General features: G+C 26.5%; 5 protein-coding genes across 6 annotated transcripts; 2 read left to right on the top strand and 3 right to left on the bottom strand.

Annotated features, from left to right (window-relative positions):
- Window positions 1-2,469: 2,469 nt before the first annotated feature.
- LOC128961607 (NDP-glycosyltransferase YjiC-like) lies at window positions 2,470-3,930 on the bottom strand. Its single transcript, XM_054307860.1, has 2 exons — window positions 3,350-3,930; window positions 2,470-3,269 (listed from the first exon to the last, which is right to left on the bottom strand). The coding sequence occupies exons 1-2, from the start codon at window positions 3,861-3,863 to the stop codon at window positions 2,470-2,472; spliced, it is 1,314 nt and encodes a 437-aa protein (XP_054163835.1). The 5' UTR covers window positions 3,864-3,930.
- A 1,311-nt stretch (window positions 3,931-5,241) lies between these two features.
- LOC128960879 (uncharacterized) lies at window positions 5,242-5,997 on the bottom strand. Its single transcript, XM_054307035.1, has one exon. The coding sequence runs from the start codon at window positions 5,917-5,919 to the stop codon at window positions 5,326-5,328; it is 594 nt and encodes a 197-aa protein (XP_054163010.1). The 5' UTR covers window positions 5,920-5,997; the 3' UTR covers window positions 5,242-5,325.
- Window positions 5,998-6,158: 161 nt separating this feature from the next.
- LOC128961606 (leucine-zipper-like transcriptional regulator 1) lies at window positions 6,159-8,948 on the top strand. Its single transcript, XM_054307859.1, is given in 6 exon segments — window positions 6,159-6,586; window positions 6,652-7,039; window positions 7,103-7,140; window positions 7,143-7,251; window positions 7,340-8,048; window positions 8,121-8,948. Coding segments are annotated over 6 exon segments (2,409 nt in total). The 5' UTR covers window positions 6,159-6,249.
- Window positions 8,949-10,615: 1,667 nt separating this feature from the next.
- LOC128961605 (uncharacterized) lies at window positions 10,616-13,562 on the top strand. The gene is made up of 6 exons (XM_054307858.1): window positions 10,616-10,649; window positions 11,081-11,289; window positions 11,385-11,595; window positions 11,822-12,634; window positions 12,713-13,323; window positions 13,551-13,562. Exons 1-6 carry the CDS (start codon window positions 10,616-10,618, stop codon window positions 13,560-13,562), a joined length of 1,890 nt encoding a protein of 629 aa, XP_054163833.1.
- A 370-nt stretch (window positions 13,563-13,932) lies between these two features.
- LOC128960882 (uncharacterized) lies at window positions 13,933-17,356 on the bottom strand. 2 transcript variants are annotated; one of them, XM_054307039.1, is made up of 3 exons: window positions 17,111-17,356; window positions 16,933-17,043; window positions 13,933-13,990 (listed from the first exon to the last, which is right to left on the bottom strand). In XM_054307039.1, exons 1-2 carry the CDS (start codon window positions 17,259-17,261, stop codon window positions 16,940-16,942), a joined length of 255 nt encoding a protein of 84 aa, XP_054163014.1. In that variant the 5' UTR covers window positions 17,262-17,356; the 3' UTR covers window positions 13,933-13,990; window positions 16,933-16,939. The 2 variants fall into 2 exon arrangements, with proteins under 2 accessions (XP_054163014.1, XP_054163013.1); XM_054307038.1 differs by lacking the exon at window positions 13,933-13,990 and having other exon boundaries at window positions 16,850-17,043.
- Window positions 17,357-18,132: the final 776 nt, after the last annotated feature.

Raw genomic sequence — 18,132 nt, 5'->3', positions numbered from 1 at the left:
TATTTAATACACACAAAGCATATGTGTGTTTAATCGGGGATATATGAATTCCAGATTAGAAAAGTGTATTGCAGACAATTGCAGACAATTGCAGACAATTGGACAAAAATTAATAACTAATTATTGGTTATTTTGTCATTATATACCGTATATACAATATATTACTAATTTAATTTGAAATATTATTTAAATTTAATTTATTAAATAAATATATATTAATTTTAAACACAATTAACTAATTCTCATTCTTTTTGCACTTTACATGAAATACATTGTATTATATAAAATCAAAACTTTGTATTTTTCCAACCCTGACATAAATATAGTTGCAATATAACTAATTATAGATAATTTATTGTTATCTACTTTTTTAATACAAGGGACAAATAAACGTCATTTTATTTTTATTATAATGCAATACTATTACAAAGTTTCAAATGATAATAATTATTTTTTGTAAATGTCAATAAATTAATCTCATATTATCGAATAACGTATTTATTATTGAAAAAGTTAGCTTATTATAAATTTTATTAATTTCTATAAACAATAGCAAATGTAAATCTTTTTTTAAAAAATATTTACTCAATTTTAGTTTATTTATAGTTAAATAATGCTTAAAAAATAAAACATCTTTAAAACTAATGCTTATCTATACTACTATATAATTTATTCAATGTTTGTGCCATTTTCTGTGACGCAAACAATTACTTTTGATGTGTCGCGCGATTATTAATAATTTTAATTTATTAAATAAAAAATAAATAAAATATATGTAATGGACAGTTGATTTTCTTTTAGGCGCCTTTTAACATCTACCCGGCGCCTCCACCACTTGTAATGGACGGTATTTTTACGCCGACCATAGACAAGGAACTATAGCTCAAAGCTCAGGTACTCTTAGATCTAATTCAGACAGTATGTCTGGTCTCGCAATATCGCAGTCGAATACTCTCTTCCAATATATGTCACGCGTCCTCACGATTCCGATCTCTTCTGTAGCACTACTCGTAATCACACTATCACTTGATAGGCGTTCTATATCTTAACTCTATTCACAATCAATATCTAAATCACATCACATTTCGTTAACAATAAACCACTTTATTTATAATAAATTAAATTAAATAGTATACAAAATGATAATATATATAAAGATATTGATGTTATCTATTTGGGCTCTGAGTCCCTCTCTCTCTCTCTCTCTCTCTCTCTCTCTCTCTCTCTCTCTCTCTCTCTCTCTTCTTTTAGGTCGGACCTCCTTAGGCCGCCTTCTCTGAGTCCTCACTCTCTTAGACTATCTTTTATGACTTCTCTCTTAGGACTAACTCTAGGACTGAATTTACATTTTAATAATCAAGTGCTTATATAGACATAAATTCATAATTGCATTAATCATTAGATTAGGAAATTTACAATAAATATTAGAAATCTGATTCAATATATAAAATATTTTAAATAATACTAATTATCATAACTTTTTCATTGAATTACTCGATATTAAACTTATATTATATGAATAGTTGATTCTCTGAATATTGAGTACTAATTATAACTGAATATTGAATTATTAAACTTCAATAATCTTTAAACTTATAAATCATATAAAATATATTATAAACTCTTAATTTTAACTGAAATATGAATATTGATTGCTATTTGAATATTGAATAATCTCTTTGAATAGCATTTGACTCATTCATATTAAAAATAACCTCTAATTTTCAAATATCCATTACATATACTTTTTATAATACACTGTATATTATATAGAGAGAGAGAGAGAGAGAGAGAGAGAGAGAGAGAGAGAGAGAGAGAGAGAGAGAGAGAGGGTATTGTTGCACGTGTTAACTATTGATACACATTTTATTACATGGATATAACTACTGTAGTTGCAGTAGAAATCCATTTATTGAATCATATTTTGTTAACTGTATTATACACTGTATAATATCATATTTACAGAATACAATTGATAAGCATATTTCATATTTTGCAAAATTATGTTTTATAGTTTATAATAAACTATCAATATTTATCAGTAAATWAATTATATGTTACAAATATTTAATATAATTCCAGATTATGATTATGAATACAAGTAATGTAATTTAGAAATTGCTTAAATAAATTGACAGAAAAAATCATATTTTTTGTATTTAATAATCTCTAATTTATTCAGTAATATTTAATAAAATAATTTTTCAACTTTTTGAATGTCCCTAGTATATTTTAATATTACAGTATAGTATGTATTAATTATTGTAATATTGTAGTAAACTTATGTTACAATTACTAAATAATGTTGAATCTTGAAATAAATAATAAAAAGTTTATTATAAAATTATTACTCTTTTTCCAGTATTACAATTGATAAATTAAAAATATATTAATAACAATTTTAATAATAAATTATAAAATTTTTATACATATTAACTGTTTGTAAGTTATTAAATGTTAAGTAATAATTTATTTGACGAGACTTTCAATGCGTTCACAGGCYTTACTAATGCTATCGGAGTTAAGCATACGTTTGGATGCAATCGATAGTCTTTCGTCTAATTGTTTGTCATTTAAGAGTTTTTCAATTGAATCCAATAAATCCAATTCAGAGCACATATAGGGTTCTAATCTAATACCAAACCCTTTTTCATGAATCCTCTGTGCGTTATCGTATTGATCGCCCATTAAAGGCATAACAATCATAGGTTTTCCGTAACTGAAGGTTTCGGTTACAGAGTTGTTCCCGCCGTGAGTTATAACCAGATCTACTAATGGCAACACATTTGTCTGCGGAACTGATGCCTCGCCCCACATATTATCTGCCAAATCGTATTTATCTGCCATAAGTCCTTTCGATACAATATATTTGTGTTGGGATTTTGAAAGTATTTCAACAAATCTTTTCATTAGATTGACGTCCACTGAACCCATTGAACCCATCGATAAATATATTAATTTGCTTTTAGTTTTGTCTCTATTTTCCAATTTGTCGGGAATTTTGAATTCTTTCGGGTCTTTTCTTCTAAACGCATCGATTCGATAAAAGTTGTCGGGAAGTGGTCTGACGTCTAAATAATCGAGTTCTTCGGGATAGCCATAGATGTTAAGAAATGGTGATATCGGCAAAAAATTATCGGAGTTATGAATTGGAAGACCTAATTCTTGAAGCCATTCATTATATTTTGTTACAACACTTCCTCCAAACGATTCTTTTCTAATTTCTCTGAACTCTTTCCAACCGCTTTTATCGCCATAAGTAGGGAAACCTATTTTAGGATAATTTATTTATTTATTTCATATTTATATTAACTTATATAAGTTATATAAAATATAAACAATTAGATACCTGAGCCAAGTGGTGGTGTTCTTTCGTCATCAATAGAAAACAATGGACTGCCACTAAAAACAGAAACCCATGGTTTACCAGAATGTATGAGTGCTGGTCGACCAATAAAGTCATCAATGATTATGACATCGGGATTAAGTTTAGCCACAACTCCAGCAAACTTGGAGTTATCTTTTCTGGCCTTTTCAATCATCATTCCAAACAATGGGCTCTTCTGAAACATCTTAAGCTTTTCTACCGATGACTTCCCCGAAAATATTCCTGATTTAAGCATTTTTTGTGCCGCATCTTCTCCGGGTCTTTTAGTTGGCTGTGTCTGAGTTACATCTACTTCATTGTCATCAATAATTTCTTCTTCAAATCCAAATTCAGTTAACTTTCCTTTATATGTCTTTTCGATGACAAACACTATTCTGTGTCCGCGCTTTTGAAGCACTTGAGCCAAACCAATGCAGGCGTTTACATGTCCGACGCCGTCCAATGTCTCAAACAAAATGGTCAACTTTTTAGTCATTTTTAACAAATTATTTGTTATTTGTTTTATGAAATTAAAAATAATTGCAACAAAATTTTAAACTTAATAAATGAATCCATTCGACAGACAATTTTATAGCAAAAAAAACATTATTACGTCAAAAACATCTTTAATAACTAATTAGTTTTAGCATTTTATTTACTCTATCATAAACTTACTATTTGTGCACTTAATCATTAATAATATGAAAAAAATAAAAAATACTGATTAAAAGTACTACTATTATACTATTGTATCACAGAAAAGTCTTACACTATAGATAAAAGTATTACTATTAATAAATTTAAGATCAAAAGTGTACAGGTAGTCTACATTGATTACTTATATTACGTAATTTAATTATAAGTAATAAATTATAATATTGTAGAATATTAACTCTTAGTATACCTTAATTGTATATATTTAACATTTAATTTCATTATATAATTATGTCAAATTAAATATCATCAACATTAAAAATCAAATATAATAAAATTTAAATAATATATATATATTTTTATAAACTTATTTGACTTTAACTTATTTGAAATTGTTTTGCTGTAATATTTAAATTGTTTTATTTTTATATTAATTTATTATTTGTCTTATAATATTCATATTCATATCATAACTGTTTATGATTATTTAATTAATTATATTTGTAAATAATTGCACTTAAAATATGCACAGATAATAAATATAGTTGTTTTACATAACAAAAAATTTTTCCTAAAAATTATTATGAATATTCTATACATGTGTTTCTGCGCTAAATTACAGTAAATGTGTTTTTAATGAAAATAAATAAATAAATAAGTTTTATAAGACAATCCTTTTTTAATGAAAATTAATATTTAAATTTATAAATAATAATTGAGTTCAAAATGACCTTAGAATAGATCAATTTATGGTCAATGATTTTGATCAAACTTATACCACAATTAAATAAAAATTATGTTTACCTTATGACGGGTATAAAAGTAGACATCAACTATCTGTTTATAAATTATATCGATATACTTAATATAAATATCAATAAAATTGTTGTATAATATAAAATTTATATTATAAATCAATTTTCTAAATAAATTGTTTTTTTTTGCAAAATTACAAATAAAATATCTAAAAAGCTGACTATCCTTTTTGATTAATAGCAGGTGTCGGTTGAGTTAATGTGAGTTTATTATTATTTATAGTTTATTAAAATCAAATAAATTTAGTTATGAAAAATTTACAACTGTTTAGCTAAAAAAAATAGATATTGTAATAAATTGGAGTATTTATTAGTAATTTAATAATCAATTTTGTAAAAAAAAACTTTACCAACAAATAAATTTATGATAATTTTATTAACAAATAAATTATATATTTAATAGTTTGCATTAAACACTTGTATATGATTTAATCAAAACTAAATACCACTTATCGGTACATATTATAACTATAGTGTAGTCTATTAATGTCATGAAGTTTGCCACTCAAGAGGATTGATGTCATAGTCAATCATTTTGGTGTCCAAAAGCCGGTATTTCCCAATCAAACCGATATCAACAATGCGGTCAAATATATATGATTTTATAGTTGATCGCAAATACGGACATTGATTTTCATAAAGACAACAATCTTCGGGATAATCACTTAGATATAGGACTGAAAAAAATCCAAAACTTTGGTGAATCAAGAGTTTTTCGTTCACTAATTGATTCAAATATAAAACAAAATCACAGGAATTTGTGTTTGTTATGGATTTGGGAACCGCTGACAATAGATTGTGACACTCAACCAATTGTTGTGTCAAATCTTTTTCATTAGGATTTGTGGCCATACAGTAGCCAAAAGCCGACATCAATGAGACATAAACGGATGCCTTAAGAGGTCGGTGTCGACACTCGTCTTTCGTATCAATCATTACTTGTTTGTAATCATTGACCACATTCTTCAAGTACTCCATTCCTCTCTCAATAGATCCGCCGCGAAGTTTCTCAGGAAGAGGAGGCAGTGATATAGAGGACAAGCGCTGACCAAATGTCTTGAAAGCCGACACTAAACGACTCATTATTATAGTTATAAATAACTATTAATTAACAGACAATTTGGTCACTAATTACTAATAAATATTTAAAAATCAAATGTTTGTTAAAAAACAGTTTAATATTTATTTCAAAACATTTTTAAGACTAAAACACATGTTATTTATAAAGTCATGTCAATACTTGTTGTGTGTTTTGGGACTTTTAGAATAATACTATTGTATTGAATATAATGTTTGCATTATATATATAAAAGTTTGTAATTGTTATTACATTTGAGTGGTCTTTAAATGAAGAGTTGAGTTAACAGTAAATATTGATTGAATTGTCAGTCGATGTGATTAGTGTTGTACTCAATGGATGCCAATGTCCGCAGTGGTGGCCAACAAAGTACCGGCGGTTCTGAATACTTGAGTCTGGACTTCGGGCCAATGGAAACTGTCCACCGATGGCGACGATGTTGTGAATGCGATGAATTTGTGGGCAGCCGTCGGTCCAAACATACGATTGTCAGCTATAAGTCGGCGATTTATGTCTTCGGCGGCGACAACGGAAAGCATATGTTGAATGATTTGTTGCGATTTGATGTCATCGACAACTCTTGGTGTCGGGCCTTCACGTTAGGAATTCCGCCGACCAGTCGTTATCATCATTCGGCTGTTGTTTACGAAAATTCGATGTTTGTCTTCGGCGGTAAGCATTTGTCGTTATTGGCATTAATATATGTAATCAATGTTTRATTTAATTGTCACCAATAGGTTATACGGGAGATATACACTCCAACTCAAACTTAACAAATCGCAACGATTTATATGAATACAAATTCACTTCTGGCCACTGGACAGAGTGGAAGTTTGACACAAAGTTAATGCCTGTCCCCCGATCAGCACATGGATGCGCTGTTTATGACCAAAAGCTATGGATTTTTGCTGGTTATGATGGCAATGCTCGGCTTAATGACATGTGGACAATACCATTGACCGGTGATCATCGAGTTTGGGAAGAAGTACAGCAAATCGGTGACTGTCCGCCCACTTGTTGTAATTTTCCTGTAGCCGTTGCCCGCGATTGTATGTTTGTGTTTAGCGGTCAATCGGGAGCTAAAATGACAAACGATTTGTTTCAATTTCATTTCAAAACCAAAACGTAATGTCATTTAATCTTTAAATTCTTTTAATTCATAAAACTTATTAAAAATTTCACAAACAGATGGACCAGAATTGCCACAACTGAACACATCTTGAGAGGGCACCTCCGCCGCCATCTCGACGTTATGGCCATACAATGGTTGCTTTTGATCGACACTTATATGTGTTTGGAGGTGCAGTTGATTCAACCCTTCCCAGTGATTTGCACAGGTAGGTTATCGCTATTAATCATATACCGGTAATTATTTTTTGTTAGTTTTAATTCTATTTAAATTTTATTGAATATTATTTTATATAGTTTTGATTTGGACACCAAAACCTGGTCAGTGGTTCAGCCATCATCTGATAGTGAAGTGCCATCTAGTCGTTTGTTTCATGCGGTCACTGTTATCAGTGACGCTATGTATGTGTTTGGCGGAACAATTGACAATAACACCCGAAGCAGTGAATTATTTCGATTTCAATTTTCATGTTATCCAAAATGTACTCTTCATGACGATTTTGGACGACTTCTGGAGAAGAAACATACAAAAGAAGAGGTAAACTTTTATGACTTGGAGTTTATTGTCAGCAACAATGATAGTACACAAGTGACGACAATCCCGGCACACATAGCTTTCTGTGCCGCGCGATCTCATTACTTGAGAAATAAAATAAGAGCCGCACAAGACTTAAGACTAGATTCTGGTTTGCCATCAATGGATCGACAAAATAGTTTCGATGATAAGCCACGTCTGCAGATAATGTTGAAGAATGTGAATCCGGATGCACTGGAACTGGTGCTTAACTATATCTATACGGATAGAATTGATCCAAACAAGAAATCAAAGGATCCATTAAGTAATAAGATAGTCCTACTGATGATGGATGTCTATACTCTTGCCGTACGATTTCAAATGAAACGATTAGAGCACTTGTGTGTACTGTATCTGAACGCCGCAATCAATCACTCCAATGTATTGGTTGCCATTCAAAATGCCACTCAATTGAAATTGGATTTTATTAAAGTAATATTTAATTTTGCAAATTATTTGATTCTTTAAATTAATAGAAATAATGTTTTGATTTATATTTGATAGGAGTTTTGTATGAAATTTATAGTGAAAGAGCAAAACTATTCACACATTGTTATGAGCAAAGAATTTGAGACATTATCTCAGCCTTTAATGGTTGAGATTATTAGACGAAAACAAATGCCAAACGTTCGTACATTTGGATCTAATTTAGACTCAAAGCATTGTAATCCAAATACGTCTAGTCTTAGTCGCGATAAGACTAATGGGAAACCGGCAACATTTGGCACAACTCTTGAACAGGATATGGAACTGTTTCTTACGTCTTCTGGTAAAGAGTTTTGCGACATTACTCTTATGGTAGGATCTCACGGAATTAGTACTCATAAGAGTGTATTAGCTGCTCGTTCAGCTTATTTTGAGGCCATGTTTCGGTCATTGCCACCACAGAACAATATGGTGACCGTCACTATCGGTGAATTGGTGCCATCGGTTCAATCATTTGAGACATTATTGCGTTATATATATTATGGTGAAGTCAATATGCCTCCAGAGGATAGTCTATATTTATTTACTGCTCCCAACTTCTATGGATTTACAAACAATCGTTTGCAGACATTTTGTAAGCAAAATCTTGAAATTAATGTTACGGCAGATAATGTCATTCAAATACTGGAGGCGTCCGATAAAATCAAAGCAAATGAAATGAAGAAACACGCCCTCAATCTTATAGTACAGTCGTTCCCCAAAGTGGCCCGATTGCCACTAATACGTGACCTCAGTCGCCAATTATTACTGGACATTATCGGCGCACTGGCCGATGCTAATGCAGAGTACAATGATAGCCCATTGCTCAGTAGTGGTATATCAACTGACACTATCCTTAATATATAAATTATTGTTGAGATTTAATCTCTATATTTGTTAAGTTTAAAACAATTGATGTATTTATTTTTATATCTATTTTATTTATTAATATTCTAATAATATTCTAATAAATTAAATCATAAATAAAATATTGAGTTTTTAGTTAAAATTGATTGCATAATTATAGTAGTATTTAAAAAAAATATTGATTTATATTAATGAGTCCCGGCTTATAATTGATAGAAGCGTTGCCAAAACAGTCAAACGCTTCGGGAAGTTTGGGAGTCCGACCTGATATCAAATCATTGGAATCGTCTGATGGTTTGACCAGTAATATGAATGCCACGGATGCAGAGTTTGATTGCAATTCTGTAATTCCTGGTTCTGCTAAACAATTACTGTCATTAATAACAGGATATATTATAATGCTTTGAAAATGAGCGCCCTTTAGGTACCCGTCCTTTACTATGCCTGTTAATGTCACTGTAATTGTGTCTATAGATAAATAATATATTATATTTAAAAATATAGTCATATATTAAGTTTGATGAGTAAACCTATGGTTCTTTCACTGTCTTGTAAATTCAAATCAACAGTTGTCTGACCAATGGATCCGTTTTTAAAGACTATGTCGTAAACGATCTCAAATGCGGCAAATCTATAGACTGTAAGACAACTTTCATTGCTTATGACCGACAAATTGGTGGTTAGTTTGTCGACATCACTGTTGATATTAACACAACCGGAATAGTATTCTCTTATTATGACATTTGTTGCTATATTTTTAATTTTAACTCCAATTTTAGATTAATTATTAAATTTAATAATTTATTTATTTTACATCAAATACATACTCCTTTTAGTGTTGTCATCGCCTTTAAATATTAGCCCTTCAGAGTCTAATTATATTAAGTTTTAAGATAATAATAATAAATAATAAAAATAGTGGAATAAATCTATATTATAGACAGCCAGTAGAAAATTATTTGCTCCAAACCCACCCCCACCCACCCAACCACTTCCTAACCTCACACTCACCCTAACTAATTAATAATTAAGTAATAAAACTAACATAAACTGCTGGCTGTCTATAATATAGATTTAAGCCAAAATAGTATCCATACCATCATCAGAATAGTTGACCTCAATTTCTTCGTCTTCTTTACTCAATTCTGTTGAATCATCAAATTGGATGTCATCAGTGATAACCTCTGATTCAACAAACTTTAAAAACATCAATAATAGACTAATTAAAATAAAATTAATGATTTGTTTATTGATCATTGTTAGTAAATTAAAATTTTTAATAAATTAAAAATATGTTTTACCGAAAATGTGTTTTACATAACTATAAAAATTGATAAATTTAGAGCAATTTATTTTTATAACACATATTGCAATAAAACTTGTRTATAGAATTTTATTATTACTTAAAAATTAATTTATTTAATACAAAAAATAAGTACAAAAATAATGAAAATTTATTTAGCATTTTATTTAAATAGTAAATTAATTTTAATTAAAAATAAAATTAGAAAAATTATGTTAAAATTATTTATTTGAAAAGAAAATTATATAAATCAATAATTTTTGTAATTTTAAACCCATCGCAAATTAACTAATTAATTCTAATCAAGTTTATTCTAATTATTAATTAGTTTACTTTAGTTTTACTTAAACAAAATATATTACTAATGATCATCAGTGCAAAAATATTAGGTTTATGTGGTATTATGATATAAATTATAATACAGTTTAGTTTACTAATAATAACCTTCAAATAATAAACTTTTTTTTATTTTAAATATCATAAGTATACTGTAATACTGTTCATTTGAAGTATTAAACTATGAGATTCATGGCTTGAGTATTAAATTAAATAATAATAATATTGATATAAATAAATAAAATATTATAAATGTAAAGATTAATTGATAATATCATATCAATTTTGTAAGCATAATACCGTAAGGTATAATTGTCAACAAAATTGTTAATCACAACTACAGTATTAAAATTTATATATAAAATTTACAGTATATAAACTTAAATATAAATAAGTTTATTTAATTTATTGCTTTAGAAATTAAAAAAAATAGAAATATAAAAGATGTTGAAATTTATTCTAATTTTATCAATATTTTTACTTTCAATTATAGTCTCCTATAGATGTGATGAAAACCGTAATTATRTATTTGACAAATTCAAAAGCGCCGGTGGTTTTGACGCTTTTGATGACATTAATATATTTCGAGAAAACTATAAGAAGTCGATATTGAAAAGTCTCGATGAATTGCCTGACGATATAAAAGTATATTTGATAGGAAAGGCAGACAAATCAAACAAACAGCAGTGGATCTCCAAATTGGTATTAATATAATATTAATATATTATATATTTATATAACAAATTTATTGGTGAAATATTTTCTTTAATCTTATTTCATTCCATATGTATGACAAGGTTTCACAATATCTTGAATTTATGACAACCGGAAATCGGGTTAACTTTGAGACAACTGATACTGAAAGAAGAGTTCATTTGGTTAATCTGGTTATCGGAGAGTTATTGACCAGAAATGGCACTTATATGAGCCAAATATGTAACGGATTGTGGCTTATATTGGAAGAGAGCAGTTGGGAAACACCGGGTCATATGAACATACAGAAAGCCGGTAGGACTGTCCTCTTATTTCACTCAATTGTATTAATAGATAATTTTTTGATTAAAATCTTAATCAAGATTTTGCTTATAAATTATAAATGAAGTGCTTTTCAATTATTTTTATATACAATACTAATTTATAACTTATTTATTTATTCATACATTGATTTCATAAATATGTAAATTTATCTTTGATTTTGATTTTTAATAATACAATACAATTGCTTGCATAATAGGTCCCGGCCTTCCAGATCCTGAAGAAAATATAATAGATTTAAGAGTGGGTGAAATGGCGGCCACGGTATCGATAATTAAATTATTGTTAAGAGAGTCGTTAGAAAAAGTCAATAAAATGTTTATCAAACGTATTGATTATGAACTAAATCGTCGCATAACTTATCCATATCTTCATAACGACGAGTTCTTTTGGATGGGATTTAAAGGACAGAGAGTTAATAATCATAATTCATGGGATAATTCAAACATTTTGAAAACAGCTCTGTTAGGTATTGACGATCAAAAGTCTCGCAATCAGATTGTCAATAGAAGTATAGCCAGTATTGATATATTTATTAATCAATATCCCAATGATGGCGGTTGTGATGAAGGGCCGACCTATTGGGGTTGGGCTGCGGGAAGACTTATTGATTACTTAGAGTTATTAACTACTGTATCCAATGGAAAGATTAATTGGAAAAACAATCAATTGATTCAATCGATGGGTTCTTTTATATTTAAAGTACATATTTCTGAAGACAAGTACATCAACTTTGCCGACGCGCACGCAATACTCACTCCCGAGGCTTCAGCTGTCTTTAAATACGGAAAACTTTTTAACGACACCGTTATGAAAGAGTTCTCGTCATATGTGGCCAAACAAGACAATTACAAATCTATTAATATTGTGTCTGACTTTTTAGGCAGTCTATCGGTTTTTATATCAACTTTGTTAACATATTCGGAGATCAAGACAATCAAACCAAGTTCTCCATTTCCATGTGATGTTCATTTTAAAGATCTTCAAGTGTTTGCCAGTCGTACCAAAACTGGTATTATATTATTATTTTTTAAATATTTATTTTGATTATTTAAAAAATAAGTTTGAAAATTATTACAATTACTATTAGGTACGAGTGATGGCCTGTTTCTTGCGGGAAAAGCCGGTACTAATCATGAGAGTCATAATCACAATGATATCGGAAATTTCATCATATATTTCAATGGAAAGCCTTTTATTATTGATGTTGGAGTCGGTGTTTATACAAATGAGACATTTGCTAAGGATAGGTACAAAATATGGTTAATGCAAAGTCAATGGCACAACTGTCCCACCATTAATGGTGTTTTACAAAAGGATGGAACCAAATACGTTGCATCAAATGTCAGCTATTCAGCCACTGATGATATAATTAAATTTAGTGCTGACATTGCAGGTGCTTATCCTACTGAAGCTTACGTCAAAACATATGTGAGAAGTATTGAATTTAACAGAAAAATAAATAAGATTATTATAAAAGATGAATACGAACTAAAAAAATGGATAAAACCATTGATTTTACATTTTATAAGTCATCCAAAACCTAAACAGATTGAATCTATATTGAAGTTTACCGGTAAAGACACTGACAGTCTTTTTATGACATTTGACACCAATTTATTTAGTGTTGCATTTGATCATAAAGTGATCGACAAAGAGGACACACTTTTGAGGGATGTTTGGGGAGATTCTGTTAATAGAGTTAATCTCACTCTAAGTCAACACAATTTATTGAAATCAACTTTTGTTATAACATTTTCTCTATAATTATTATCTATTCATAAATTAACAATAATTATAATACTATAAAATATGTAATTTATTTAAAATTGCTAGATTTTGCAATTATTTTTATTTTATTTATTCAATTTATTCTGAATGAAACTAAAATATAGTCATTAATAATAATAATATGTTTTTTATCCTAGCACATTGACTAAAATATATGAAAAAATTAAATAATTAAATTTACTTTACATAACATTATTTATAAAATAATTATAATTTTTTTATTTACAAAAAAACAAACATTTCTTTTGTTACGAAATATCAATTTATAGCAAACAGAATAAATGAGTTTTTAATTTAAAAGTTTTTATTGCAAAAAATATGGTTTTATTAAAAATATGCTCTAGGTAATGTCAATTTTGGGTTATTTTGACATTATTGACATATTAACATTGAATCCAATATTATTTATATTTATGTTTTTAGTATACAATAGATAAAAATATTTTTTGAAATAAAAAGTATTTGTTTTTGTCATTTAAAAAATCAATGATTGATTACAAAAACCAATTGCAGTGAAGTGTAGATCTCTTTTATCAAGAGATTAGTCACAAAAGTCTTTGGTCTCTCGACAAGTCATCTGTAAAATCAAAAAAGTATTTATCTTAAATCAAGCGAATAGTTTGGTTCATAAAAATTAAATTTCATATATCTATTGACATAACATAAAATAATACATTTTTTTGTAAATAAAAAACAATCATAAAAAATACTATCATATATATCATATACAACATAGAAAATAAATCATTTGTAAATAGATGAGTGATAAAAATAGGGTTCATATGGATTGTAATATATCACTAAAAACAGTATAAACAGTATAAACTGAATTACTGTTTACATTGATATAAAGTTTGATATGGAAATATTTATGATATTTAGTGCATTGGTTTTATTAAAATTAAATATATTGTAAAAATTAATAAAAAATTAWGTTTTGTTTCAAAGAGATTGTATGTAATATTAATGACATTTCTGAAAAAGACTGTTACAAATCAATGAAATATACATTTGTCACAAAAAAATCATAAATACAAACAATGTATTTAATTATTGATAAATTTATAATAATATTAATATTACTTATATTGTTTCATTATTTTGAATGACTATTAATTAATCTAAATAATTTAATTCAATAAAATAATTTCTGTATATTCATAATTTAAAAATAAATTAAAAATACACTAATATTGAGAAATATATATTATAGTAGATTACTGTATATATACTTTGAAAATATTGAATACATGAATCATAAATAACTTTATAATGATTTTTATTGTAAAAGAAACTCAAAACAAAACATTAATTATATAAAATCATTAGCGATTGTTATCATTTTGCAAATAATGACTATTTTATGATAATAATAACAATAATAATGTTATTATTATTATTAGATCAATATCTGTATTAAATAAATAAAATAATTGTAGAAAAATTAATTAATATGTAACAATTTTACGTCATTAATTATAACAATTTATTAATTAAATTTTAGGCAATTTATCTAAAAAATATTATACATATTTATAATTATTATAATAAAAAAAATATTAGTAAGAATAACTAAGTGATAAAGAAAATCTATAAATATCTAATTATACAACTATTCAAAATGAATAATAAATAACGATTCAATGTTTTGTAATTAGATTTTTACATTAAAATATTATTATTTTTAACAAAACTACATTTAAAGTTACTTCAAAAATAAAATATTTCACAATTCCTATACCTTAGTTTTAGTTATTAAAAATTTATTTCATTTATTAAACTATAATACCTAACTAATATAAAAATTGATAATATTTGTAAAACGCCAAATAATAAAAAAATTAGTAGTTTTTATAGCTTATAATTATAATTTTATATGAGTCTATAATTAAACAATTTATAGTAATAAATAAATATCAGAATATATTATATAAAACAAAAAGTAAGCTCAAAATATATTATTTTATGAATTATTGTTTTAACCTTTGAAAACTAAATTGAATAAAACAAATTGAGAGAGAGAGAGAGAGAGAGAGAGAGAGAGAGAGAGAGAGAGCAAAAAGTAAATTGCAATTATAAAGTACTTTATTTATTTGACACGAATTTTCCCTACAGTTGTATGCATTAAAATATATGTTAAATATTCATTATATTATATATAGTGAATTGAATTTATATTTTACTATTTTTTCAGCAAATGAATAATTTATTTGAATAGTATATAAAATAAAATATTTGTTTTCTCGCTTCTATAAAAAAATAAAATAAGAAATATATTTCAACTGTTCAGTAAAAATAAAGTCAAATAAAAATTTTACTTATATATACTCTATGTATAAGTCTATCGTCTATCGATCGCCAAAACACATAAAACAGTTTAAATATACAAACTTTAAGAGTGAGTGAAAGTTTTGGATTGGATTCCCAAATGAATTTTCGATAAACTTTTTTTGCTGTTGAACTATACGTAAACATTGAAAAAATGTGTATTTGTATTGTTTTTAGAAAATAAAATATAATTCAAACTATAATATATATATATCAATAGTATTTGTTTTATAATAGTAGTACAATATAAACAAAATTGATATTATATTAGAATTTATTTTACTACATATTTTACACAATAATACATTTATGTTAATGTTTGAATTTAATACATTTAAATATTAGTCAGTCAGAAATATATTGAGAAAAAATATTAAGTTTAACCTAATTTTTAATGTATTTTTGAATAATTATTTATCAGTTTTTACGTATCAAATATTAAGTGCACGGGTAGGTTATGGGTTAAACCAAAGTGTATTTTCCACATAAAAGTTGGTTTTTTGATAACCACTAATTAGTGTTATTGAATATTACTGAGTCTAACTGTAATGCAATGTTTTATAAATACAGTATTTTAGAGTAAAAATCTATAATAAATTGTTTACTGCATTTATACAATAAATATAAACTATAAAACCTGCATTTTTATATAAATTAATTAAACGATATATAGATAATATTAAATATCTATCTCAAAGTCAACTTCCGTTATGCTTTCACAGCATATTATTCATTACATACAATATTTGTAATATTAAATATTAAATATTTTGTTATTTTATATTATTAAACTTTAAGATCGTATAAATGATAATTTGATAAACTAGTTATTACAGAAACTAACACATTTTATCATAATGTTAAAATAAAAAAGTATTTATATTATAAAATATTAAACATTAAATAATCATATAAATCGATTTATATTATTTGTTATTATAATTGTATCTTAATAAATATTATTCAATTATTTATAAATAAATATTTAATAAACTAAACTAATATTAAACAAAACAATTTTTTGCTTTTATTAAAAATAGTTTTAATGATATCAATAGTCAAATTATTTTTTTACAATATTATTTTCATAATTTATGAATATTTATATAATGAATATTTTGATGAATCAAAATAACACAATTTACTTTTGGCAGTTTTCTTTAGCAGTTTTGTAATATAATATAAACTAACCATCAAATTAGCCCCAATAACCTCCACGGGGTGCGGGAGCTATAACTCTTAGTCCTCCTCCATAGCCTCCACCCAATACATTGCCGAGAGTGGCACCTGTTTGTCGTAAACCTTTAAATTGATAAATAATAATAATTATTATTAATTTAATAATATTATTTAAAAAAATATAAAATACCAATTCCTCCATTTCCACTGTATCCCTGTCCGTCACGACTATTATAACTGGGACCACCCCAACCACCACCTCCTCTAAAGTACAACTGAGCGCTCACTTGAATTGACATAACAATAGCCCACAAAACGAGCCATAAATATAAACCTTTCATTTTTGATTGATTTAAAAACTATAAAACTTTCGCTTAAAAATGATTTGTGAAATCAAACGCTTTTTTATAGTTTCTATTTCAATGACACTAAAATACTGAATGAAGGCCCTCAAGGATACCTGTGCTGAGACACACACTTACTCTCGAGATCCAGTGGTTTTCAAACCTAAATAATAGCCTCAATTCATAGCTTGAATGTCAGGTTCGCTGTCTTTTAAATTATATATTTATATATATAAATTATATATAGCATCTAATATTAATATAATAATAATAATTAATTTTCTAAATAGTAATTTGAAGGCTRTTGTAATATCACACTAGAATTGTTTGCTTTTATATTAATTGTTTAAACAAATCATTTTGAAAATTTAATTTAATATTAATTTATATATATATATATATTATATGTTAATTTGACACATTATAAATGAATTAGCATTAGTCATATTTTTTCTAAATATAAACACTTTCTATGTTAATATTTTAATTTTAATTAAATAAATTTATTTTAATTGTTTACAGCTTTTGTAATTTTGTTTTACAAATCATTTTAGTAATGATTAATGTGTTATTTAATTTTCATAACTGACAATATTAGCATACATAAGCGTTACAAAATAATTTTTTAATATTAATGTTATGCATAGATATAGATAATTCATTTAAAAATAAGTTTTTTATTAAATAAAAATGAAAAAAAATTATTTGCAATTTCTAGCAATTAATATTATATAAAACATTTTATAGTCCTTGAAAATTCCTACTAATTCAAGTATTTTTATTTTTAAATCTGCAATTATGTTCTTATAATTTTAATAAAAATTATTTAAACAACTTAATAATTATTATATTTTTAAATATACAAATT

The sequence above is a fragment of the Oppia nitens genome, unplaced genomic scaffold (genome assembly GCF_028296485.1).
Source record: "Oppia nitens isolate AA-2021 unplaced genomic scaffold, nextdenovo-longstitch-racon4-pilon3 scaffold5_pilon_pilon_pilon, whole genome shotgun sequence".
Lineage (NCBI taxonomy): Eukaryota > Metazoa > Arthropoda > Arachnida > Sarcoptiformes > Oppiidae > Oppia > Oppia nitens.
This window is presented reverse-complemented; position numbering and strand designations above follow the sequence as displayed.